General features: G+C 42.1%; 1 protein-coding gene across 2 annotated transcripts in view; it reads left to right on the top strand.

Annotated features, from left to right (window-relative positions):
- Positions 1-26,510, top strand: part of LOC128744643 (epidermal growth factor receptor) — a 232,600-nt gene extending 206,090 nt beyond the window's left edge. For both annotated transcript variants that reach the window (XM_053841798.1, XM_053841797.1), the window contains exons 2-8: positions 20,643-21,062; positions 21,131-21,431; positions 21,494-22,001; positions 22,067-22,238; positions 22,306-22,438; positions 22,505-22,812; positions 22,874-26,510. In XM_053841798.1, the coding sequence (XP_053697773.1) occupies positions 20,643-21,062; positions 21,131-21,431; positions 21,494-22,001; positions 22,067-22,238; positions 22,306-22,438; positions 22,505-22,812; positions 22,874-25,152 (4,121 nt within the window). In that variant the 3' untranslated portion in view covers positions 25,153-26,510. The remainder of the gene's footprint in view (positions 1-20,642; positions 21,063-21,130; positions 21,432-21,493; positions 22,002-22,066; positions 22,239-22,305; positions 22,439-22,504; positions 22,813-22,873) is intronic.
- The last annotated feature ends 559 nt before the right edge of the window (positions 26,511-27,069 follow it).

Raw genomic sequence — 27,069 nt, 5'->3', positions numbered from 1 at the left:
ATTGAATCGAAAAAGAGAGGGATGCGGTGTTGCTTGATCGTGGGAAAAATATAATACTTTCACTTGCGGCTGCTACCTCAGATTGCTTCTGGTGCAAAGCTTTTGGTTGCATAATGTCATACATATGATGCTTTAAGTGATGGAAGCTGTTGAATAAAGCACAGACTTTTAATTTTTTAAGATACGAAAGTCCTTTTATCTAAAATTAAAAGCAAGTTAAGTTCAACTCTGCCAGCTCGTAAAAGACGATCGTTTTCGCTGAATAAAATGGCCTCCTTTAATTCAGCACAAGCGATTACAGTAAGTTTTATTTTCCCACCTTTTTTTGCGTCGCAAACAGCCACAATTGTTCGCGTCATCGCACTTCATGTGTGCAATTATTTTCAACCCATTATGTACAGTTACCTCGGTCAGCAGCAACCTTTATTTTCGGGGCCTCGGGTATCTGCGCAAGTTCGACCACTGCTGATGGACATGCTTTGAATAAATATCTGCGTGTACCCACATTTTTTTCCTTGTCCAGCCTCGAGCTGACTCACTGAGAAGATGAGAAGCCAGACCCAGCAGAAAAGAAACTCATGCAATCACGCCCCTTTCTATCGATTTAATTTAAACAAATTACTAAGCAAATAAAACTTATTGACTTTCGTCATGGCAACGAGGTGAAAATGGATAATCGATCGATCGATCGAATGAGGCTCGCTGAACGCGGGGACTCAGGGAGTGGTCATCTGCTCACTCTGCTCAAAACAAAAAATGGTCAACCATTACAATACTTTCCTTCTGGACGCTTGCTTAACTGCGCGTCGCTTATTGTGAAACCGATTTGTGCTCATTGGCATATTATCGTAGGTTCACCTGCGTGATTAATTGCCTGTTAGATGTTGTTTTTTACCATTCTCGATAACCCAACGCTGCTGCTAACAGGGTTCAGGAGTTTGGGCAATCTCGAAGCGAACAGAAAAAAAAATTAAAATGTCAATAAAACAAAATTAGCCACAGCTGTAGAAGCTGAAACCAACGAGACAAAACGTTTCTCGGAAATATTTTAATCTCAATCGCTCACTCGTTCGCTCGCACGCTGGATCGAGTCTCCGCTTTGTTTAGCTGTTATCAAAGCTTTCATTCGCTTCGCTTCGGAACCGGTTCCGACCCGCACGCCCGGGTCGGCGATTGCCGAAACTAGCCGGATCGAAATATGAGCGAAGAATTAATTATCGTTAATGCCACTTTAGCCTAATAGCCCATGAAGCATAAAGTTTATAGAAATGAGTTTTTCTTCTACGCCCCGGATTGAATTCTTTTGTAATTTTTTAGGCGAGAGATGCTAAATTTTTTTGAAGAAAACATTCATAAAAGCGAACAGTTTTTAATTAGACGAAAGATGTCGTTTTGTCCGTTTTGTAACCGAAAACGTTTTTGGGAAATGAAAGAATGAAGGAAAAAAATTCTCGAGAACGGGTCACTATAAAACAGACCGAGCACAGGACACGGCGGAGAAAATGGGATGAGTCGGAGCGGGACACCTAGAGAGAGGTGACAAATGTGAGTTGCTTTGGCTACAGCATCCAACGAAGAGGTAAAATGATCTCTCTTCTGACGATTTCCAGCAGATGCCGCCGAAGTCCGGTTGGGCGGAGGGGATAAAGATTTTAATCACTTTGTTTTCTGGAATTTATCTCTATGAAAATCTGTTCAACTCGACTTCGTCGAGAACGTTTTATTACGACTGAGTTTCTTGGCGATTAAAAAAGCAAAGATTAAATTGAAAAATATTAATATTTGAACTATTTAATATCGAAAAGCTTACGCAAATGTCTGAAATAAACTCATTTAATCTATAAGACTCATAAACTCCCAAATCTGAACTGTTTAATTATAACATTTTCAACGCTTCTTCTTCCAATTAATTGAACTCCTTTTTCATCGAATAGAGTGTGCTCTAACGTTGGCGGGGTGGGCGGACTGCTGCTGCATGCATGCAGGCAAGGGAAGCAGGAAAATTTCACCGTTCAAAATTCGGTCCCAATGTAATCGTTTTCATTTATCATCGAAGGTCGGTGGTGTGGTGTCCGAAAATGGGTAGCGAACGAACTCTTACGCACTCGTCGGTTTAACGCAGTGGTGCGGAAGGTGGAAGCTGCAGAGGGCTGGGAACAAACACCGAAACGGGTTCCATACAAAATTCTCTGCCTATTCAGGGCAAACAAAAAAATTAACGATCTATAAAACAGCTTCTCTAAAGAAGTTATTTCGCCTTTCCGAGCGAAAGATTGCTTATGATTTTTTATTCGTTCTGCTTCGGATTCAGTCCAGTCACTTCGTAAAGCGCTCTCTACGCTCTACGCCGTGCGGTTGAGTCCGCACCGCGCACTTCACTCAGAAACGGACCAAGTCAAGAACGCGCAGAAACGGTTCCGTTTATATTATGTACTTCAAACCGAAACTGAAGATCACCACGCAAAGCCTGGCACGATGTGATGGATGTGAAGATCCCTGCTGATGATGTTGGGAAGAAGCATAGCTAGCAAAAAGAACGAGAAAAAAGCTCTCACCCTTTTCAGCTGGAGGCTGAAGAGGCTGAGATGTTAATGTTACAACCGCGCAAGCATCATCGTTAGAAACATCGCGAAGCCAGAGTTCGAAATCAAACCAAACCAAACCAAACAACAACCAGCAGAACCAAACACTTCTTACTCACTCGCCAGCTCCAACAACGCTGCGTGCCTCGAAATGATCGATGGCATATGGTGAATGTGGTTGATCTTTTGTTTCTGGAATTTACTGCTGCGGCCGTGGTCCTGCCAGCGATGACCACAATTTTACCGGCTGTCTGGCAAACGTGACAATGTGAGAAATGACCAACCCTTTTCACACGCACCCGCGTACCTCTCCGCACCCGAGCCAGTGCAGTTGAACTGTCAGGAATGGAAGATGTGTTGTTTTCAGTGTTTAAGTTGATGGCGTATTGCTGAATCAATTATATATACAATTCATAATTCACCGAACTGCTTCATTCGAGAGCTGCCTGTGCAGTGAATAACTAGCAGTTAAAGAAAATAGTAAATTACTTGATTGTTGTTCGTGATTATTTCTTGAGTAGAATCAAGAAAGAAATTGAAGTTTGGAATTAAAGACGGTAATAGAATATCGAGCAAAGCCACGCCTGTTCAATGCAAAATATCTGTAATAAAAACAAGAACAAATTTCTAGTTGAACATCGGGTTCACTAAAACTTTGAAGCTAAATGTTAGAAAAAAAATTGTTGATAAACAAATTTTTTTTCGATTCCGTATTATCTACTGGTCTCAAACAATTCAAAACTTTTTTTGCTTTAAAAACCAATTTTTGTAATCAACATATTTTGAACGTTACATGTGTTGTAAACAATTTACCTTCGTAAAACAAATCTCAAATAGTTTTTTACTGTGTTTTTTCATGATTAAACATGATTTTTTATTCTAGGTCTTCACATTATTGCTAGATATCAGCTAGACAGCCTTTGCATTATTTACAAACCGAGTGTTCCTTCCAAATTCCTTCCAAATTCTTTATTTTTGGTAAGATTTTAAATCCCCAACCAGATTCCAAACCCGCACTAAATTTTGGACCACATTTTTCATCAGATTTCTTCCCAAATTTTGTAACCAATTTTAGAACATATTTGGGCTAGATTCTGAAGACCAGATTTTAGACCATATTTTTGATCAGATTTTATTCCAAATTTTGTAACAAATTTCAGAACAGATTTGAACTAGATTCTGGAGCAGAAAGTGGACCACATTCTGTACCAAAACAAGCTGTTGGATCTGAACCAATCTCTGAACCTGAACCACATCTTGGTCCACATATTTTATCAGATTTTGGACCAGATTGTGGATCAAAATTTGGACCAGATTCTAAAACTGGGCCAGGTTGTAAACCAGATTTTGGACGGCATTTTTGATCAGATTTTTTGGGCCAGTTTTAAGGTCACAGATTTTTGATCAATTTTAAGTCATTAATAAGATTTCGGATCAGTTTTTGAACCAGATTCCGGACCTGGATTGCATCGTGGGCCACATTTTTATAAACTTTTGTTTCAGATTTTCGAACTGATTTGGCATCAAATTTTGACCAACAGATTAGATTTTTATTTCTAATATTAGTTGACTGAGATTGAGATTTTTTAACCAGATTTTCGACCACATTTTTTTCACATCGTGGTCCTCAGTTTTTTATCAGATTTTGTACCCGAAAGCGATTGGCGACCGTCTTGCGATCTTCATTCGTCCCTGGCGGTACTGACTGGGGGTGTTAAAACCCAGTACCACCCGGAAAGAAGAAGCTCGATAAACTAAAGCTGGCAAAACACAGAGAAAACTGTCTTGCCAGTGATGGATTTTTTTGTTTTGGTTTTGCAACACTACCTTTGATTACTATCTCGTAATAAAGAAATGTGTACCTTTTCGTATGTTGACACCCGAATTGGAGGGTTTAACTATTTAATCTGATATGGAAACAGACTACCTACATTGGATCACATTCTAGATCTGAGCCGGGTTTTGGAGCTGCATCAGATTCTACCCTAGATTTTGGATATTATTTTGAACCACATTCTGGACCTGGATTGGATTGTGAACCTTGCCCGATTTTGGACTACACTTTTTATTAGATAATAGACCAGTTTATGAATTAAACTTGGGTCCGGAACTGAACCAAAATATCTACCATTTTTAAGCCAGATTTTTAATCAGATTTCAAATCAGCACCCAGATTTTCGATCAGATTTTGGACCAGATTCTGGACCTGGTCCATATTTTGGACCTGGACTATATCGTGGACAACATTGTTTATCAAATTTGGTACCAGATTTGGACTAGATTCTGGCCAAACTTTGAACCAGTTTTCGATCAGATTTTTGATCAGATTTTGGATTAGATTTTGGACCCATATTCTAGATCTGGGTTAGACCTGCATTAGATTCTAGACCAGATAAAAGATTACTTTTTTATATTTGGACCAGATTTTGAATAATATTTTGGACCACATTTTTGATCACATTTTGGACCTCATTTTTGATCAGGGTTGGATCAGATTCTGGACCAGAACTTGGAGCTACATCGAATTCTGTACCAGATTTTGGACCACATTTTTATCAGACTTGGACCAGGTTTTGGATGAGATTTTCGACCAGTTTGTGGAAATTGCCCCGATTCAGGACCATATTTTTTATCAAATTTTCGATCAGATCAGAACCAGATTCTAAACCTGGGCTAGACCTGCATCAGTTTCTTGACCATATCACGGACCACTTTTTTAAATTTGGATCAGATTTTGGATAATATTTCAGACCACATTTTTTATCACATTTTGGACTTCATTTTTAATCACGTTTTGGATCAGATTTTGAACCTGGACCACATTCTAGACCTGAACCAGATCTTGGAGTTGCGTCAGTTTCTGGACCAGATATTGGACCGCTTCGCAAATTGGATGCACCACATTTTGGATAAGATTTTTAGATAAGGACCACATGTTTATCAGATTTTGAATGAAATTTGCGTTTAGATTCTGAAAGTGGACCAGAAAATAAATCGGATTTTGGGCCACATGTCAGATCAGATTCAGGGGATTAGATTTTAAATCAGACTCTGGACCTGACTGTATTTTGGACCTGAATTAGATTGCGCACAGATTTTGACTAGATTCTAGGCCAGATTTTGGACTACATTTTTGATTAACTTTGGGCCATGTTTTGGACCAAATTCTGAACCTGAACCGAATGTTGGACCTCTATCATATTCTCGACCAGATTTTGGACCGCATATTTATCAAATTTGGATCAGGTTTTGGATATTTTGGACCACATTGTTCGTATGTTCGAATCTCGACTGGGCGGTGCTACTATAGAGTCAATAGAATCTTTGCACTAGCCCCGTAATTTTTCTGTCTTCTAATAACCGACTGCGAAGTCTGTCGATGTCAAGTTCTTAAGGACGTTTATACCCAAGGCTTTGCTTGTTGGACCACATTTTTGATCAAATTTTGGATCAGCGGGGGGATCAGATTGTGAACTACATTCTGGACCAGGACCAGATTCAGAGCCTGGACCAGATTTTGGACATTTTTTATTAGATTTTGGTCCAGATTTTGAGTAAGATATGGGATCAGATTGTGGAGATTGCCCCGATTCAGGACCACATTGTTTTTCTAATTTTGTTCCAAATTTAGACTAGAATTCTGGCCAAATTCTGAACCAGTTTCGGATCAGATTTTGAATTAGATTTTGGATCCGTATTCTAGATTTGGGCTAGACATGCATCCGATTCTGAACCAGAGTAGGAACCCCTTTTTTAGATTTTTACCAGATCTTATATAATAGGGATAATATATTGGACCTCATTTTTGATCAGATTTTGAATCAGATTCTGGTCCTGGACCACAATCTAGACCTGATCTTGGAGCTACATCGAACTCTATACCAGATTTTGGACCACATTTTTATCGGATTTTGAACCAGTTTTCAATCATATTTTGGATCTGATTTTGGATTAGATTTTGGACCCATATTCTAAACCTGGGCTAGACCTGCATCAGATTCTTGACCATATCTAGGACCACTTTTTTAGATATGGATCAGATTTTGGATAATATTTTGGACCACATTTTTGATCACATTTTGGACTTCTCTTCATTTTTAATCAGGTTTTGGATCAGATTTTGAACCTGCATTACATTCTAGACCCGAACCAGATCTTGGAGTTGCATCAGATTCTGGACCAGATGTTGGACCACTTCGCAAATCTGATGCACCAGATTTTGGATAAGATTTTTTGATAAGTACCACATTTTTATCAGATTTTGAATCAAATTTGTGTTTAGATTCTAGAAGTGTACAAGAAAATAAACCAGATTTTGGTCCACATTTGTGATCAGATTTTAAATCAGACTCTGGGCCTGGACTGTACTTTGGACCTTAACTAGATTGCGCACATTTTTCATCAAATTTTTGAATTTGTAGCAAACTTTGGAACTGATTTTGACTAGACTCTGGGCCAAATTAGGATTACATTTTTGATTAACTTTGGGTCATATTTTGGACCGAATTCTGGACCTGAACCGAATGTTGAACTTCCGTCACATTCTGAACCAGATTTTGGGCCGCAACTTTATCAAATTTGGATCAGATTTTGGATTTTTTAGACCACAGTTTTCGTATGTTCGAATCTCGATTGGGTGGTGCCACTACAGAGTCAATAGGATCTTTGCACTAGCCCCGTAATTTTCCTGTATTCTAATAACCGGCTGCGAAGTCTGTCGATAAAGAAGGGTCAAGTTCTTAAGGACGTTTATATCCAAGGCTTTGCTTTCTGGACCACATTTTTAATCAAATCAGCAGGGGGATCAGATTGTGAACTACATTCTGGGCCAGGACCAGATTCAGAGCCTGGACCAGATTCTGAACATTTTTTATTAGATTTTGGTCCAGATTTTGGATCAAATTTTAGACCAGATTCTCAAACCAGATTTTAAACAAATATGGAAAAAAATTACGATAAGTCGCATCCTTCAACGAAAACTCCATCATGCGGGAGCCTCGCAACAACCATCCACGCCTGTGACGAGACGTAACAATTCGTAGCATATTTTTAGACTATTTTACACCATCTGCTGATTGGCTGAATTGGGCTGCTTTGCACGCAAGAAAACACATAAAATGGGCACTCAGAAATGTTTAAAGAACAACATGCTCATAAATTTTTATAACATTGCTAGGCAATATGTGAAAAGTATCACAAGATAGGTGAAAAAAAAAACAAAGATGCCAGTTGTCACGTCTCGTCTCAGATTTAGACGATAGAACCTTGTAAGTCAGATTGGAATCTACCATTTCTGTAACTAAAGTTCGTTTGTTGAGCGTTTCTTAATAGAATCTGAAACTAGACAGGGATGGAACTTTTTCGTTCAATTCCGCTATTTACGTATTGTTGATAGACACGTACAGTGAAGTCGCTTTTTACGCGGTTTTTTCTACGCGAATTTCGGAATTTATGCGGTATTTTTTACGCGAATTTCGGAATTTACGCGGTTTTTTCACGCGAATTTCGGAATGTACGCGGTTTTTTTACACGATTTTCGAAATTTACGCGATTTTCGGAATTTACGCGGATGTGCTCAAAACGTCTATTTTTTCGCGTAGTGTTGAAATCCACAAAGTTTTTTTTACGCGAAACTGTGGTTTTTTTTACGCGAATTTTGGAATTTACGCGGTTTTTTACGCGAATTTCGGAATTTACGCGGTTTTTTACGCGATTTTCGGAATTTACGCGTTTTTTTACACGAATTTCGGAATTTACGCGGTTTTTTACGCGATTTTCGGAATTTACACGGTTTTTTTGCACGATTTTCGGAATTTACGCGGATGTGCTCAAAACGTCTTTTATTCACGTAGTGTTGAGATCCATAAAGTTATTTTACGCAAAATTTTGGTTTTTTTACGCGAATTTTGGAGTTTACGCGGTTTTTTTTACGCGAATTTCGGAATTTATCCGGTTTTGGTTTACGCGGGACGTATCCTTCGCGTAAAAAGCGACTTGTGTACTTCACGTCAGACGTTTTTGTAGAAGTGCGGGCTTCATCATCGTCTGTTTCAGTGCCAGTATCTGAAGCTCGAAATAGATGCACATAAAGATCCTGCAAGTCATTGTTGCAGGTGATTGTTAAAGCAATCAATTAATAGCATAATTAAAAGAAAAAGTTTCATCGTTTACTATTTCATCAGTAATGGTGTTCCTCAACGTAGTACCATAGGATCCTTGCTCTTTTCGAAACACTGAGAATAAATGAGAATTAATAAAATCGAGACAATTTAAGTCAAATTATGGTCCTTTCATTGAGTTTAGAGAGGAGTAAGTTAGAGAAAGAGAATTGGTATCAACATTTGTGGCTCGAGCAGCACGTTTCTCATAATCGTGTGAAAGATTTGAAGGTTGACTAGAGAAACAGAGATTCACTAAGGTCTTTTTACACGAGTTGTTTTTACCTTTGTTATACTATATTTACTCAAAAACGGTGAAACTTAGGCACAATTAGGGGCACAGGATTACAACTATCCCGCTCAACTCCATCAATGGGTATGAGCGGTCCGTAAACTGTGCACAGCAATCGGAGCCTGACACAAAAGACGATCATTAAGACTGTCGCAGTGGCCTTTTAACCCAATGCCCTTCTGGCATACAAAAAAAGGGACAATTGACAAAACACGTATCGCACAGAGGTGCCAAATGTGGACAGAGAGATCTTCCATCGTTGAAGAGACTCTATTAGTCTAAATAGCAGTACGCAAATTAAAATACCTAAGCATAGCAGTACTAAATGTAGAGACAAAATATCCAGTACCTTATTGTCTTATTTTTATTATAATTGGTTTTTAATATTTCAGAGTTACCAAATAATTTTCAGTTATTTAAATAGTAAGAATTATTATTTTTATATCATTTAGGCAAATTTTGTCTTTCAGAAATACTATATTTATTTCAACATCTTTTTGATCATATCGGTTATGCAAATGGTGAGCTAAAAATAAACAAGAAACAGACAACGAGATAGATGATGGAGCGACCTTTTAAACGTTATGGCTAGTAAATGCCACCAATTTTTTTGTTCAGATTAGAAATCCGGCGTTTCACATGGCTTCATGAAACTATTGGTTAGTTTGAATACCAACAATCAACGTGTGAAAACTTTTTATAGGTATATTCATTCACCATATTTCGTCTATATAACTTAATGAAGATTTTTGAGCCTAATTTGGAACATCCTCATTTCCGGCTTAAGGCGGAAAATGATTGGGATGATTTAAAAACAATATTCAGCCTTTGGCAAGAAAATGTCGAGTATATCCAAGCATCTTCGCATCTTTAGACTGCATTTAACACCTCTGAATTAATTTGCCGATTATGCTTTATCATATGTTATAAGGATAGATTTTCCCTCCGTAATGTTCCTAGTTTATCAACGTTGTTTTTTTTTCATCCAAAAATTTTTTCGGACCATCTCAAACGCATCCGCCACGGTGACTTCCCTAACGGCAAATCGATTTACTGTCACTGAGGAGGCGTCATCGATCGTCGATGTCATCGAAAGCCGTTTCGTTCGTTGCTCAACAACAATGAATGGAACGCGTCGAAATTCGTCGAATGTCGTACGTCGATGGCCCCGAACGAACGAGATGTTAATTAGATGTATGGTCAAGATGATCGATAAAATCAGGCTGACCGCCCCGGGCAGCGGGGGCAAACCCATCGACTTGAGCTTGAGTTGTATTGAGTAGGTATTACCGGACGGCGCGATTTCGAAAGAGGGTCACTTTTGATGAAACAGATAAAATTGCTGTTATTCAGCGAGCGGATGTTTTCCGATGTTTGGGGGCGGCCAACGGACGATGGTGCAGTGGGCAGTGATGACCCTTGTTTGGTATTTTTTCGATAATATGATCGATAACGGAATGCTGTTGAGCCAAACGCGCATGGACGACGCTGCAGTTCAGATGATTTGTAAGTCATCAAAGCCATTTCAACCGTAAAATGCGGATGGGGACTACAGAGCCAAAGTAACGTATTATTTGCATGTGGATTTTGATCTCTTAAGGGTAAGCTGGCTTCTGGGCATGTTTATCGATGCTTTGCGAAGCTCGTCATCCGTCGCTAGACACTAACCTTTTCTTCGAAATCGAACGTTAATCGCTCGTAAAACGAACGAGAAAATAGCTAATCCGGACGAAGGAAAGAGAGGGCAAACGCGAGAAAACACTTAACTAACAGCTAAAACTCGAAATCAATCATGAGCAAATCTAAAGAAGGTCAAATTATATGGCAATGAACGCGTTGATCCGTTCCGATGCGGAGGTTCTTTGCTACCTGTGGCAGCTCCCTGCCTTGATGACCAGCAGAAGGAGGAAAGAAGAAGAAAAATAATAAAATAAGCATTTTGCTTGATTCGTATCCCGTCTCAAAAAGTTGGCATGCAGCAGAGTTGATCATGTGCTGCGCTGATCGGTCTGTCCATCCAACCAACCATCCATCCATCCATCCATCAGTCAGTCGGTCAGCCAGCCAGCAGTGGTCCGTGGTCCGAGTAGCGAAAACAGATGAGAGAGCGAGAGATTTCGGTTAATTTTCAGCGGCCGGCCCGGTGATGTCCGTTCCGTTCCGTTCTGCTGCTGCCGCGAGGAGTCCGTCGACTTAGAAGCAAAAATCGACAGCAAGCCTATTATTATTGTTTATCGCGAGAGTTAGTGTGGTGGTGGTGGTTAGATGGAAGCTTAAACCCGGTTGAACCGGAGGACGTTCGGAGGTAGATGCCTCCTGAAAACGTGTAATTAAATTAAAATATTTTTAAGCGGGCACCTTTTCGTGAAAGGTTTCTAACGCGCGGCTAGCTGTATGTGGACAGGCGGAAAGGATGTAGGTACAAAGTGCTGCGCGAAGGACTCCGCGGTGAAGGGGATGATAAGCGTATTAGACCATCGCAAGTTCGGATCGCTTCAATCACGATCCTGTGAGCATTTTCGGTAATTGATACTAAGCTGAACTGATGGCCGTTGGCCAAGCTCAGGAAAAAAAAGGGGGCGGTTGCAACGTTTGGGCGTAAAACGCTTCTGAATTCAGTTGGCGGAATCGGTTCGGTCTAGCTTTACAACTACTAGCTCGAATAGGTCGCCAGAAATTTGGGTGCGAGTGGGTGCGAACTGGGAGCGTTGTAATTTGCTTGCTAAGGTAACTTTCAAAACGTCAAGGTTCACGTCAATAGTAGGGTAGTGCTACTCAAGGTTAATCGGACTAAACACGGTTGGCCATTACAACGCAACGGTGTCCGAACTACCGTTGCTTGTTCACCAATCAAAAGCGTGTTTGACTGTTTCAGGTTGATTCGTATAATTTTTGGTGCTCACAGTTGGAACTAGTTTTTCCAATTAAGGCGGATCGATCAGTTGCATTCGAGTTTTGAGACGAAGCGGATGTTTTTGTTGAGAAAATATTTTGTTTAATTTACAACTATAATATTGTCCGTGATTTATTAATATACCTAGATGTCTTTACTCAGTAAAAAAATCGATTGTCACTCATCAAACTACCTTGCTAAACGAAAGCGAGTCTTTTGAATTCTGGAGTACCATCCCAATGCAGTGCCGTCCGATTCCGATTTTGGCGCGACTTGTTTACGACCTCATTTGGTCAGCGTCTTACAGCGTGCGCGTTCCGGTCTTCTGGCAGGTAAACAGCGCTCGTCTCGACCTCTCCCCGAGCGTACTGCACCCCCTGTTTGAGGGGAGTTTCACTATTTATTTCGACAGCCCAACGCGGAACCGCCGCGGCCGTCGACGAGCAAACGCGTGGCGTCCGTCAAAACTCACGGCTGAACGGCTCATTTAACGAGACACCACCCGCGTCCCCAGTCGCGACGGCGTCCATGTGGGTGGATGGGTGAGCAAGTGTGGGCAGCCAAATATCTTACCCAAAAAACGACAAACACGGATGCGTAGGCTTTTCCCTCGTGTGTCTAGCCCAGGCCCACGTAGCATCAAAATGCTTTTACCGCACCCCACAAGAACTATTTGAAATAGACGGCGCTTGTCGCTGACCAGTTTGAAGCAGATCCAAGCTCAACCCATTCGATTCGATGATTGATGATTGGGAACGATTTAGGCAATTGTACCAAGCGTCAGGCTAAGTAGCTAATACGCAGAAATCCAGTTCGATTCACGATTAGCTGATTAGTATTAATTTATGTAAACTTTGAGGCAGCTCTGACGAAAGGTTTACGCAAAAAAAACAACCAAGTACGATCGGTGCCAACGTGACGTGCACCGGTATGACAAGAGAAAGGAGCATAAGTGCAATTTATCACAAATTTCAAACCAACCACTCTAATGGCGAGGGAAGAAACCGGGACAAATGAGCAGTTGATTGCTTTCTTAGCTATGCCGCTCATGTTTTCAAGTGCGAGCAATTCGCTTCAAATATTCGCCATTTCATCTAAATGGGTTACGGTTTACTTGAACAAAGTGTTTATTAGCATGAGCTACTAAAACGGTTGATGAAATCAACATATTTTCCAGTGTATTGCGCCAAAGATGAACTTTTATATTTTTACATTAAAATACCTCCGTTAATTTTTTTGCTCTTTCCAGGCCATCGGCCATTTGTACATGGTTGTGTGGCGTTGTGAGATAAGTACGTGATGGCAATCAACGAAGGACGTCGTTTGCTGTCGTTAATTATCACCGTACGAATCGTTCACTTCTCTAGCACGCGTTACCGGCCGTGTAGCAATCAACGGACCTCGTCCCGTGTTGTTTGCCCGGCTCTGACCACTCACTGCGACCGTCGCAGTTATTTGCTGGTGGTAGAGTTGGCTTGCGGTTTTTAATCGAATGCGACACGTGCGACAGCTAGTTGTCCCCAGGGAACTCTTACTAGCGCTCGGTGACTACTCGGTGTGGGGAATTACATCACTTACGGTGATTTGCACCCAGCCAGGATTGAAGTCTTAGAGTATGGCTTAGTAGGTATGGCTTACATTTCAGATGAAATCAAGTTTGCACAACGTCGTCGTTTCTAGCGTACAGTGACAGAAGAGAAAGCACCCTCAACAACCATGTGGCGTGTCGCCGAGCTGTACAATCTCTGCACGTACGGATTCTGCTGCAATGACCATTTGTTCAGTTCTTGTTAAATGTTTTATTTATCTCTGTGGCAACTACTGGCAGTCGCAGTCCACCACCGGCTGGAGAGCTGGGCTTGCCCGCCGGTTTTGTGCCGAGTCAGCACCATTCCGTAAAATGTATAACTTATTAACTAGCTGTTTTTCTAGCATCCCTCGGCCAGGCCAGTCGCGGCTGCGCGGCCATTACCGCCTGTCCGATTTCGCTAGGCACTGCACGTCTGTTATATGAATTTATAATGAGAGTTATTGGGATGAGAGGTGAATACCAACTGACCGATCAGCTCGGTAACCGAGCGCGCGACGCGTGACGGAATTAGGAAATTAGAAGTTTTTTAGTCAGTCAGCAGTCAGCAACCAGTAGGGTACCCTCCTCGCCACGGGTGGTGGCCGTGCAAAACAACCGGTAGGTACCGATCGAATTTGGTATGTGACACATGTTTGCTGGTGTAATATTGACGAATCTAATTTTGCTGCTGATGACGGTTTATTACACGTGGAACGTGAGACGGATTTGTTTATGAGCTTTTCGACACTTGGGCGGTTTGGTGGAGCGACCAGGCCGGTGTGTGGCATTACCCTGGGGCGGGCTGGACGAGGGCTCCCACGAAGTGACAATCATTAGTGGAAACAGCGTTACAATAGGGTGTTTTGAAAATGTGGGTGTACGGTGAGAAAGTTTTTTTTTTTTTTTTTTGGTTCGCCGATTGGGCATTTTGTCTACGGCAATATTTCTTTGATCTTTGAATCTGTTAAAGACTATATAAAATATACATTTTAGTAGGGCCTGTAGTCATTTCGAAGGCTTCTGCGTCTAAATTATAATGCAAGACATGATGTATTAACACTGATTTATAGCATTTAATTTGAGCATTGGATTTCTTAAATTTGTAATCGCAATGTAGTTAACAAAACCTTAAACTCGAGCAACTCCATTTTCATCCGAAATACATACCTACCATTGCAAAAAACCGGGTTCTTTCGAGCGATTCGTTTCCACAGATTCTTTACTCCGTAACCTGCCATCAGTGTGGCGTCTTCATCAACGTAACCTTCTAACTGTGCTTAACAGAACAGGTAAGCTTTCTACTCTAGACAATTCTTGCTGCTTCAGTGGCCCACAGATGTGGTCTGAATCCACGTAGAGAAATCCTTGGTGTACACGGGCCCCTCCTGGTTTTCGAATCCATTTGGATCGAAGGAATTATCGCCATCTAAACTAGCGAGCTAGCGACTGCTTGCAAAATAGTCTGAATTTCCTGCCCAGTTTGGTCTACATTCAGCAGCATTTTACTGCCAGCCTTCAGATCTCTAACGCCTCTCAGCAGATGCGGTCATGAAGCCCAAAGGATCGTACACCATCATCAGAACTCAAAGGACCTCTCTTTTTGTGGGCCGATGGTTTCCAGATAAAAAAACTTCATCCTGTATGTGTAACCACATCCTAAGCAATTTCTCGGTTAAAGTTTCCTCTCCAATATGCAGGAGTTTCTCCAGAAACTTCGCCGTTGAGAGTTTCTTGAACACTTTCAGAGTTCGAAATGCAACTTCGTATCTCGAACTCGCCCATTTCATGACTATTTTAACACCTTTTGCAAGCTTCTAAGCTTTTTCTTCCTTCAGCCAGAAATAGTGCTGACACTATTGGTTCTCGGGCAGTATTGGAATCTACTGAAACGTCTTTTCATACCGTCTAATGTCTTTTCATGCCGCTGTTATTTACATACCTTCTGAGTAGAACTTTTTTTTTGCTTAGATTAAAATCACTTTAACCAGTTTTGGGTCATTTGTGACTTCTGCGGGGTTGGAATTTGAACTTGGGTCCTGGGCGTGAGAGGCGTGAATGCTAACCACTACGCCGGGACTGATCCCTGAGTAGAACTTAGTTGAGGGGCATTGCCTGTGCTGTGGTAGCGGCGTCCCACATGAGCCAGATTTGTCATGACGAGATACCGAACGAAAGATACCACACCTTTAAGGAGTTCTTTTGAAGATAGCTTTCAGTCGGAACATTTGCTGATGTTTTCCTCCATTTTTGCCTCAAGTATCTCGGCTAATCCTGCCTGCGCAGTTAGCTTCGAGGTACGATGCTGGTCAAGGTTGATAAGCCAGTCGTCGTATGTTGAAATCTCGGCTGGGTGGTACTGCTGGATAGAGTCAGAAGCAGCGCTTCGACCGATCCTTTTTTACTGCCGCAGTCACACCAGCGCGCATTCAAATTCACACCGTCCGTTTAGTGGTGGAATACGAACGCTATGCATAACACGACTGGTAGTTTGCTCAGACATAACGCCGATTGAACGCAGTAGAACGAATGCGTTCTAAACCTTTTTAACATTTTCGTTTCGATCAAGTTGCCTCTACTGTTTGGAATAGCGAAAGACTACAAAACAGTCAAATGACTAGCAGTCACCACGCTAACGAAAAGCAACCGCTTTATCGTATGAATCAATACTACAAAAAAAAAAACAACCATTACATGTTCATGAAAGAAGTCGGTCGGACCCCGTCCAACACAAACGAACATTTTGCTTGCGTCGGACCAACGTCCGGGTGACAAACTATTACTGTGAGCAGCCGATTTGGAGACAAAAAGAAAAACGAAAAAATACGTCATCCTATGCTCCAGTCAATTTGCAGTTTAGATTCTTCATATAAACGCGCAAAGCGGGACTACGACTGTTTGCTTCTGCTGAGAGGTAGTATGAATTATAAGACGGCAGCAGCGCAAGCAGCAGATTGACTGGATTCAAAAAACAGTCAAATGATCGTTCGAAAAGCGCAAGTTGAATGCGGAAAGCATACGCATTCACGCAATCACATTCAACTTGCGATCCTTTTTCATGCCCGGGTCAGAAGGATCGTTGCACTAGCCCCGTAATTATTTCTCTCTATCTAATTCTGCTCTGACAATCGGTAGCGAAGTCTGTCGACAAAGAAGGATCAAGTCTTTGAAAGACGTTTAAGTTCAAGGCTTTGCTTAGCTTTGTGTCTCGGCTAAACCTAGGTCGTTGTAAATCCTATTTTGAAGACCTTTCTCTCCTGCATAGACATTTCTCTCACTTGTATAAAAGACCGCATACGAAGCGATTCCCCTTACCGACAGCGAGATATTCCGACAATATCTAGGCCCACTGTTCCTTTTGTGAAAACCGAACTTTGATTGGTCTTACGATACCGTAGCTATTTCTCGTCATTTTCCTAATTGCACTCACAACAGCTGTCGCCACTTTCTTACCACTACAGTTGCCGTACATAATCCATCTGGACCGAGTTTTCACGGCGACCGGTTCATTTGGTTTCCCCTCTCGATTCCATATCCGAGTTTCGTGTTATGCAAGAAAATCCGGATTCGTGGACAGCTATCTTGATACTCTTAAAGGGGTATTCTATGTTGCTTCTTCTACATCTCAGACACTTCACACAGGTTATACAAGTCAGGATCTTTGATTCTTGTGTATAGGATATCAGAAGGTTCACACTGGGATCACATCTTCTACCTTCTGCTGGTTGACGTCAATCATAAAGATTTCGTCGGGCCTTCCACGTCTAGCTCACTTACTAAGATTTATTAGGGTCAGTTCAGTTCCATCATCGAATAACGTAATAATGTAAGTCTATATTGTATTTCACGATCCATAAAACATGACTATAGCAATGCAGAATCATGATTCCCGAACTGCGCGGGTGTGCCACAGGAGAGTAATGTGGGGTCATTACTATTTTTTATTATTTTTTCACGATGACTGGTATGTTATAGCATCACGCCGATTTCTTATCTATGTTGTATGCGTAGAACGAATGCATTTCCTATACACCGAATTCTTTTTTTGCACGGATTTTTTTTACACGGATTTTTTTTTGCACGACTTTTTTTGCACGGTTTCTCGAAATAACACGGTTTTTGCTAAAATTTCGCCAACAACAGTTGTAGACCCAATTCTTTTTTTACACGGATTTTTTTACGCGGAATTTTTTTTGCACGGTTTCTCGAAATAACACGGATTTTTTTACACGGTTTCTCGAAATAACACGGTTTATTTTTGCACGGTTTTTTTACACGGAACGCATCCCCCGTGTAAAAAAAGAATTGGGTGTACTGCATAGCCACGTATATTTTCCTGAAATCCAATCCTTCTGGTTGTAAAGCGTTCTGTGCTACAAAAATATCAGAACCTCCAGGCCAAAACCTCATTCAGGCCAAAGGCCAAAACCTCAGTCATGGCTGATAAAAAGCTGGATGTGGACAGACTTCAGTTCTTTCATGCACTTGGCGATACTTCTCCGTTCTCCGGCCACGAAATTGTTTAAGTTTATTGTTCTTCTTGATGAAAGCGACAACTACCGGCAGGTGCTTCGTACTGTATATCTCCCTACTCACCGCAAGCCGCGAAGGAAAAAGCAGCGGCTAGACCATTCTCGTCAAGCTGATCGTCAGCTAAAGAAAGACCTTCTTTGGGAACTTCGTGTGGTAGATATATTTGAAGTCATTCCTTACACCCTCAATGGGAGACGTGCCTTCTGCTCAGACACGATCGACCTCGACTGATGCTTGTACACAAAAATGTCCATTTTGGACAACTATTTCTTTACCGTTTGACCAGTTGCTCCGACCTCTCGGCGCAAGACGCAGAACCATGAGGCCGCAATTGCTCACGGTATTCCTCTTCCGCTTCTGCTGCATTTTACGGTCACGCAGCACCGTCGGTCGGCTGGGCTACCGTCCGATGCTCTCGCCATCCAGAAGGGAGAGGATGTTGTAAATGTCAGATGAGCTACATTCAGCGAACACAAAGTGCCTTACGATGTCTAGTTTTTTCGCTCCGAGGTGAAGCTGGTAGTACGAACAGAGCATCGAGCGTAATTGCTTGACTGTTACGCATTGGCTGCTGATCATTAAAATCAGTCTACTTTTTTTTAATGCATACGTAAGCCACTCCACAAGCTCGCATCGGTGAGATGCATTGAAGATAAATTCATTGATTCCACGTGCTTTGACTGTGGCTACCAAGCAAAGTTCACCACCGTCTCAAGCTTCTCCATGTTCGGCGGGGCCATACTCCTGATCTTCATGATGGTTGACTGTACATGACGGTGACCTCTGAACAACCGTAGAGTATCATTAATGTGTACAATACGTCTGTTATTCGCCGACGCATTGAGTAATTCACACCTCACTGCCGTCAGGATTTTCCCTTTTGGGTATTTGGGGAAGCCTTATCATATCTTCCATGTCCGTAATCCCACATACCTGTGTAGATGAGTTAAACATGCGATAGAATAGACGACACTTATCAGATTTTTTGTTAAACTCGACAGATCTTTGAACACTACCAGACGGTCAGCAATTTGTATCCGATGTAGAGTACCAACGGTATCTTCAGGAATTGTAGTTCAAAGACCCAATCGTTGATCGAAGCGGAGTCAAACACTGACCCGGAATGAAATGGTTGCCTTCCTCTAAAGTATTTATCGAAAGGGAAAATAGACGGCGTGGCTATTTGATGAGATAGGATTCCATTATAACATGTGCACACGAAACTCTTAGACCGGATCTTGAGTCTCGAACATTTTGGTAACATTACTGGTTGCGATAATTCGGTATCGCCGCCGTTATTTGTACCATCATTGGAACATGGAGTGTAAATTTCCCGATGTTGAACTTTTGATAACAGTTGCTCAAACTGTATCCGTGGGTTGACCTCGTCGGTAAATCGCAACGGCATAGTACTCATGGGATATGAAAATACACGGTACGAACGTGCTGATTTCCTGAATTTAAATATAGAACGAACCCTTGGTTTGCCTGTCGCACATACAGTGAAAATAAACCACTCTGAGAACATTTACAGATCTAGGTATTACGAAGGATCGACGCATTCTACTGACAATGATTCTACAATGTTGACATATTTGCACTCAAACAGTAAATAATCATAGGTGCATTCACAATAATCGCACCTACGTTAATTGTCAAAATCAGCACCAGCACGACTATATATTTTTTTCGTGATCCACCAGTGACAGTGGGGATGTTGGTTAAACATTCGGGTGCCAACCGAAAGAGTGTGGGTGTGAGCCCCACGCCATTGCCATTGAACAACCCGATATATTTTTGGTCTATATCGAAATTTTCTAGTTCATCCAATTAATCATTCTTCGCATCAGACACTTCCTCCCTTTCCATTTTATTTCTATTGTTCTATTATTCGTCATAATCGGACAGAATAGTCCGTATTACCCTTCGACTGCAAGACAATCGAACACCAACGCCGGCCGGCGCGATGTGATTTACTCATTAATGGCCTATAGATCAGGGATGGGTGCAGTCACTTTACATTTCAACAAGGTGCAACTATCAGTAGAATGTCTAAAAAGGCGTCGCTACTTGCTATAAAATCTACAAGAAACTGGCGGATTATAAGCATAAAAACGCGCGAAATGACCTTGAATGAAACTAACAATCCGATTCAGTTCACTTCGACGAAACTGTGTTGCACATAATTAACGAAGTTAGAGATTTTGATAATTTTATATTTAAATCATACTTTTATGTCAAAAATAGCGCGATAGTTTGGTTGATATATTTTCAAAATTAAACGACTTCTCTTATACCTATACTCGTTTATTCAAGTCAAAAAGAATTTTTTTTCAATGGTAAACACGTTTTCAACGTAAATGCGTTTCAAAATAACAATTTAAAAAGATCTTTTTTATTCCGGATAATCGAGTCTGACTATTCTCATTATTAATTTACCTACTCCTCTTCAGGAACTATCGTTTGGTTTGAGTTTCTCATAAGTTATCAGATTTTTCTTGATCATCCATTACCAAGCTTAGAGCTGGTACAAGTTGAGCTTCAGCATCGACCGATTACACGATTAAGCATCAAACCATGCCTAATTTTGCCTCTTATTCTTTCTTTTCCTCCACAGTATGCATCGGAACCAACGGCCGGATGTCGGTTCCGTCGAACCGCGAATACCACTACAAGAACCTGCGCGATCGGTACACCAACTGTACCTACGTGGACGGTAACCTGGAGATTACCTGGATTCAGAACACGTCGTACGATCTCGGCTTCCTGCAGCACATCCGTGAGGTGACCGGGTACGTGCTGATCAGCCACGTGGACATTCCGCAGGTTATTTTGCCACGGTTGCAGATCATCCGCGGGCGGACGACGTTCAAGTTAAACAAGTGGGAAGACGAGTTCGGGCTGTTTGTATCCTTCTCGCAGATGAATACGCTGGAGATGCCCGCTTTGCGGGATATATTGAGCGGATCGGCCGGGGTTTTCAATAACTACAATCTGTGCCACGTGAAGACGATCAACTGGGAGGAGGTTCTATCCGGTAAGTTTTGACCACATACCTACAAAATGATTATTTTCGTTTTACTAACTATTGGCGTTTTTCCACAGAACCTAAAGCACACTACCGATACACATACAACTTCACCTCGCCCGAACGGGACTGTCCACCGTGTCACCATAGCTGCGAAGCGGGCTGCTGGGGTGAAGGTGCACACAACTGTCAAAAGTTCAGCAAACTGAACTGTTCTCCTCAGTGCTCCCAGGGGCGCTGCTTCGGTTCCAAGCCGCGCGAATGTTGTCACCTGTTCTGCGCCGGAGGCTGCACCGGTCCTACACAAAAAGACTGCTTAGCTTGTAAGAATTTCTACGACGATGGCGTGTGCAAGCAGGAGTGTCCACCCATGCAAAGGTTCGTTGTCCCATCCAATCGTCACCTGTTTCAGTAACTAACTAGTTTAATCTAATCAACAGATACAATCCAACCAACTATCTCTGGGAACCAAATCCAGGAGGTAAGTACGCCTACGGCGCAACGTGCGTCCGCAACTGCCCTGAGCACCTGCTGAAGGACAACGGAGCATGCGTGCGAACGTGTCCACCGAACAAGATGGCCCAGAACGGAGAATGCGTCCCGTGTAACGGAGCCTGTCCGAAAACGTGCCAGGGCGAGGGTATCGTCAACTCAGGAAACATCGACAAATACAAAGACTGCACAATCATCGAGGGTTCGCTGGAGATTCTGGACCAGACGTTCGACGGCTATCAGCAGGTGTTTTCGAACTTTTCGTTCGGACCGCGCTACATCAAGATTCACCCGGATCGGCTGGAGGTGTTTTCCACGCTGAAGGAAATCAGCGGCTTCATCAACATTCAGGGTGACCATCCGGACTTTAAGAATCTGTCCTATTTCCGCAATCTGGAGGTCGTCGGCGGCCGACAGCTGAAAGAGAATCTGTTTGCGTCCGTGTATATTGTGAAGGTCAGTATCCGGTAGTGAGTTTTCTGTTGAGGATAAATGTTATAGTTTTTTTTATCATTTAACAGACGTCTCTTCATTCTCTTGAACTGAAATCTCTGAAACGGGTTAACTCCGGAGCCATCGTCATACTGGAGAATGTTAACCTGTGTTTTGCACAGGGAATCGACTGGTCTAAGATTAAAAAGTCTGCCGATCACGAAAGTGTGATCATGTCCAACAGGAATACCACCGTTTGCCGTAAGTTTTTGTTTGAGCTAACCTCTGCTGATGGAAGTTTTAATTCATTTGTTTTTTTTTTCAACAGAAAAAGAGGGCATGTTATGCGATGATCAATGTACCAGTGCTGGTTGCTGGGGAAAAGGACCGGAACAGTGTCTGGAGTGTAAGAATTTCGTCTACAAGGGTAAATGTCTCGACAGTTGCAAGAGTCTTCCGAAGTAAGTTATTGGCATAGCTTTTGCACTTTGACATAAAGTTAACATTTGACTTTTTCCTCTTTCCAGAATCTACCAAGTCAACTCGAAGACTTGCGGTGATTGTCACCAGGAATGTTCGGACTCTTGTTACGGTCCCAATGCCGACAACTGCGGATCTTGTGTGAACGTCAAGGATGGTAAATTCTGCGTTTCGGAATGCCCCGTAACCAAGTATAACCTAAATGGAACGTGCGTTTCCTGTCATAAAACGTGCCTCGGATGTACGGGACCATTGGATACAATCGCTCCCGGTGGATGTATTTCGTGTGACCGGGCAATTATGCGTAGTGACGGTACCGTGGAACGATGCCTAATGAAAGATGAAGCCTGTCCAGGTAAGCTTTCGAAAACACCGTATTTTCAACGCCTGCTTTAACTTTGCGTCTCTCATTTCAGACGGCTACTATAGCGAACGAGTCGAACAGGACGAGGGTCCACTGAAGCAACTGTCCGGCAAAGCGGTCTGTCGCAAGTGTCATCCGCGGTGCAAGAAGTGTACGCAGTACGGATTCCACGAACAGGTATGTCAGGAGTGTGCAAGCTATAAACGGGGCGAACAGTGCGAGGATGAGTGTCCGATCGATCACTACGTAAACGAGGGAACGCGCGAATGTCTGCCGTGTCACTTCGAGTGCCGCGGTTGTCGAGGAGCCGGCGAAGATCAGTGCGTCGACTGTCGCAATCTGAAGCTGTACGATGGTGATCCAACGGACAACTCGACCGCCTTCAATTGTACCTCCAGCTGTCCGGCGAGTCACCCGTATAAAAACTTATGGCCGGAAAATACCAGAATCGGTCCGTACTGTTCGGCCGAACAGATTCAAAATGGATACCCGCTGGAAGCGACGGCAAAACCAATGGTATTAATTGGTGCTGTAGTAGGGATACTCGCCGTGGGATGTTTTGTGTTGTTTGCCTTGTTTTTGTACTGTAAACAGAAGAACAAGAAAGAAGCAGTCAAAATGACAATGGCTTTGGCTGGTTGCGAGGATTCGGAACCTCTTCGACCGACCAATGTTGGGCCTAATTTGACAAAACTACGAATCATCAAAGAGGCGGAGATTCGACGTGGTGGAATCCTAGGTATGGGTGCTTTCGGCCGAGTGTTCAAAGGGGTTTGGATGCCAGAGGGCGAGAGTGTAAAGGTGCCGGTGGCAATCAAGATTCTAATGGAAATGTCTGGAGCTGAATCGAGTAAAGAATTCCTAGAAGAGGCTTACATAATGGCTTCAGTTGAGCATCCGAATTTACTGAAGCTCTTGGCAGTTTGCATGACGTCGCAACTCATGCTGGTTACTCAGTTAATGCCTTTGGGGTGCTTGTTGGAGTACGTCCGAAATAATAAGGATAAAATTGGCTCCAAAGCGCTGCTAAACTGGTCTACACAAATTGCACGTGGCATGGCCTATCTGGAAGATCGACGATTGGTCCACCGTGACTTGGCGGCTCGCAACGTACTGGTTCATAATCCTTCCAGCGTGAAGATCACTGATTTTGGACTTGCCAAGTTGCTGGATTACGATTCTGACCAATATCAGGCAGCGGGCGGTAAAATGCCCATCAAATGGCTAGCTTTGGAGTGCATTCGGCATCGTGTCTTCACCAGCAAGAGTGACGTGTGGGCGTTCGGTGTTACTATCTGGGAGCTGCTAACATACGGAGCTAGACCTTGGGACAATATTCCAGCGAAAAATGTTCCAGAACTGATCGAGAAGGGACAAAAACTGCCGCAGCCTAGCAACTGTTCACTAGATGTCTACTGCATTTTGCTATCCTGCTGGTTCGAAGTGGCTGACGCACGTCCAACCTTCAAAAGTTTGGTCAAAGCTTTTGCGAAAATGGCAAGAGATCCTGGCCGTTATCTCGCTATTCCTGGGGATAAATTTATGAGACTGCCGTCCTACACTAATCAGGACGAGAAAGATCTGATCCGCACACTTGCTCCAGCGGCAGATCTTCCCGGAACTATTGTCGAAGCCGATGAATACCTGCAGCCAAAGACAAGGCCTGTCATGATGCTTTCCCCTCAGTCCGCCGAGTCGGTCGGAGAACTGCCCAAAGGTCTTCGCTACAGTCGAGGCGCCCTCAAAGCGGACGACGAAACGGATTGCAATACCCGTGAAGTCGGCGTCGGCGGAATCCGACTAAATCTGCCATTGGACGAAGATGACTATCTGATGCCAACTTGCCAAAGTCAGGCACCGTCGGTGCCCGGTTATATGGACCTGATTGGCGTCCCCGCTAGTGTTGATAATCCCGAGTACCTGATGGGATCGGCTGGTAGCAATGTAAGCACCGGACTACCGACTCCACCGCCGACGAGTCCGAGTGCCAGCGGCATCTGCAACATCCCTCCCAGTCCCGTATGTAGTATAGCTCCCAGTAGCCATAGCACGGTTATCGTTAGCACCAATCCTACCATCCCTATCACAACAATCCCGAATAACAACAATAACAATAATAACACCATCGTTGTTGCCAACAATGTTGCCACTAAAGGAGAAGCTATCCAGCTACAGCACACTACGCTCCATGAGCCCCAAGCTGCGCCACCCACGCAAACTCTAGGGATCCCGCTGTCCCCGACCGAAACGGAGACCACCTCCGAGCATGAGTACTACAACGATCTACAGCGTGAGATGATACCGTTACATCGTAACGAAACCACTGTATAGTGAATTGGCTAGCCAACGTTAATTTGTACAGAACTGACTATTTTTTTTACCGTAATAGCACTTCCGATTCGAAAATCAAGTTCGAAGTAAGGAGTAGAGTTTTGATAACACACAAAACAGTTCAAATTGTTTCATATATCATTAGTGCCTTCCCTAGTGCGTATAGAAAATTTCAATCCTAGTTGATAGTGGTGAAAACAAAGGATCAAATAGAACGTCGTGCCTTTTCCACGACTAAGCAGCCAGCTGAAGGGCAGGTGGCCACTTGTGTCAATTGTAAATAACTGAAAATGGAGATATTTAAACGAGGATGCTTATTGTTTTAGCTGAAAAGCAACTATACATAGCTAGTACTTATCATATGAGGTTTTTAGACTATATTAGAACGACAGAGCAACGGAACGGAACAGTTTGAGATAAGTACAATGAATCAAGTTTATTATTTCGAAGTGATAAGCTTAACGAAGAACAAATATTCAAAATTGGATTATTTTTTGTGTATTTCATTTAAAACACCTGTGATATTATGTTTAATTACACTACTTTTTTCTGATAGCAGGGTTCAAAAAAGAAATAGCATGTAGCTGTTAGGAAAATATTCGATTTCATGGTTAAAAAATATATATGTATATTCGCGATATAACGTCTAATAACACAAGCAAACTATACGCAAACGGTACTCCATTTCCGTAAAAAACACAAACAAACTCTCTTAAATTTAAATAACAACAAACATATGTAAATTTCGAATCTCCTCCGTAAACTACAGCTGTAGAAAATCACTGCTAACCGTATCAAGTGTAATACTTATTTCAGGCCGCGTACTATTCATATGACGTTTAAAATTTATTTTACCTATATAAATACTGTAAGGCAATCGTGTCATTCGTATATAAACCGAACTTTAAATGTTGTTCTACTTACTTATTCAACGAAACGAAAAAACAAACGTTCACTGAACAATGAAACACAGAAGCAATATCAAATCGTGTGGTAGTCAAAAGCAGGACGAGTTGTACATAGTTATAGTTAAACCACACCTAATCGTTAGTGGCTAAGGAAAGGAAGAAGAAAAAAAACTTGTAAATTGTTATAATTCGTGCCATGTTTCGTACATGAAAGAAACTAAAAATCGGTCTGAAATCTTAAAGTAGCAAATACGAAGCATTTTCTTTACACGCGCGCTAGAGAAAAATGTCGCAGGAGTGCAGCGCGTAAGTGTAAAAATTGAACACACACACACCCACGTAAAATACAACAATAATTCAACGAAACGGCACAAACTTTTAGTTAAAATACTTTTTTTTTTGGTAATTTGTTGAAGATTTTAAGTTATCAGTGTATTTTAAATCTTAGAATAAAAAGTGAAATAATTAAAACTGTTCCAATCATTACTATGGAATGACATTTCCTTATGATATGGTTCTTTCGCTGGTCTGTCCATCAACTTGTTGTACCAATCACCGATATCCGGAGAGACTAGTTCGGGACCCTAGCCAATTCGTATCTGTATATCAACTGGAGGTGCCACAATGACTTTTCAACTTCGTGACGGTAGACGAGATCTGAGCTTCAGGTGGCCTTCCAGCTATCACTGAATACCGTTCTGATTCAAACTTAGAACAGTCTCAAACTTCGAACACTTCAGATTAAATTCTCGTTAGTATCGCTAATATGATAAAATATTATGCTTATTGTATACCAGCGCATAGAGGACATTCTAACGAACATGGTGGTATACAATAAGCATAATATTTTATCATATTAGCGATACTAACGAACATGTTATTCTGAGTGTTCGAAGCTTGAGACTGTTTTAAGTTTTAATCAGAACGGTACTCAATAAAGCTTTTCCTAATACAGTAAACAAGTTATTTCAATCAACGTAAAGGCGTAAAAAATGTCTGAATCGATCTA

This window comes from Sabethes cyaneus, chromosome 3 (assembly GCF_943734655.1).
Source record: "Sabethes cyaneus chromosome 3, idSabCyanKW18_F2, whole genome shotgun sequence".
NCBI classification, from domain to species: Eukaryota; Metazoa; Arthropoda; class Insecta; order Diptera; family Culicidae; genus Sabethes; species Sabethes cyaneus.
Note: the sequence above shows the minus strand (reverse complement) of the source record. Positions and strands in the feature narration are given on the sequence as shown.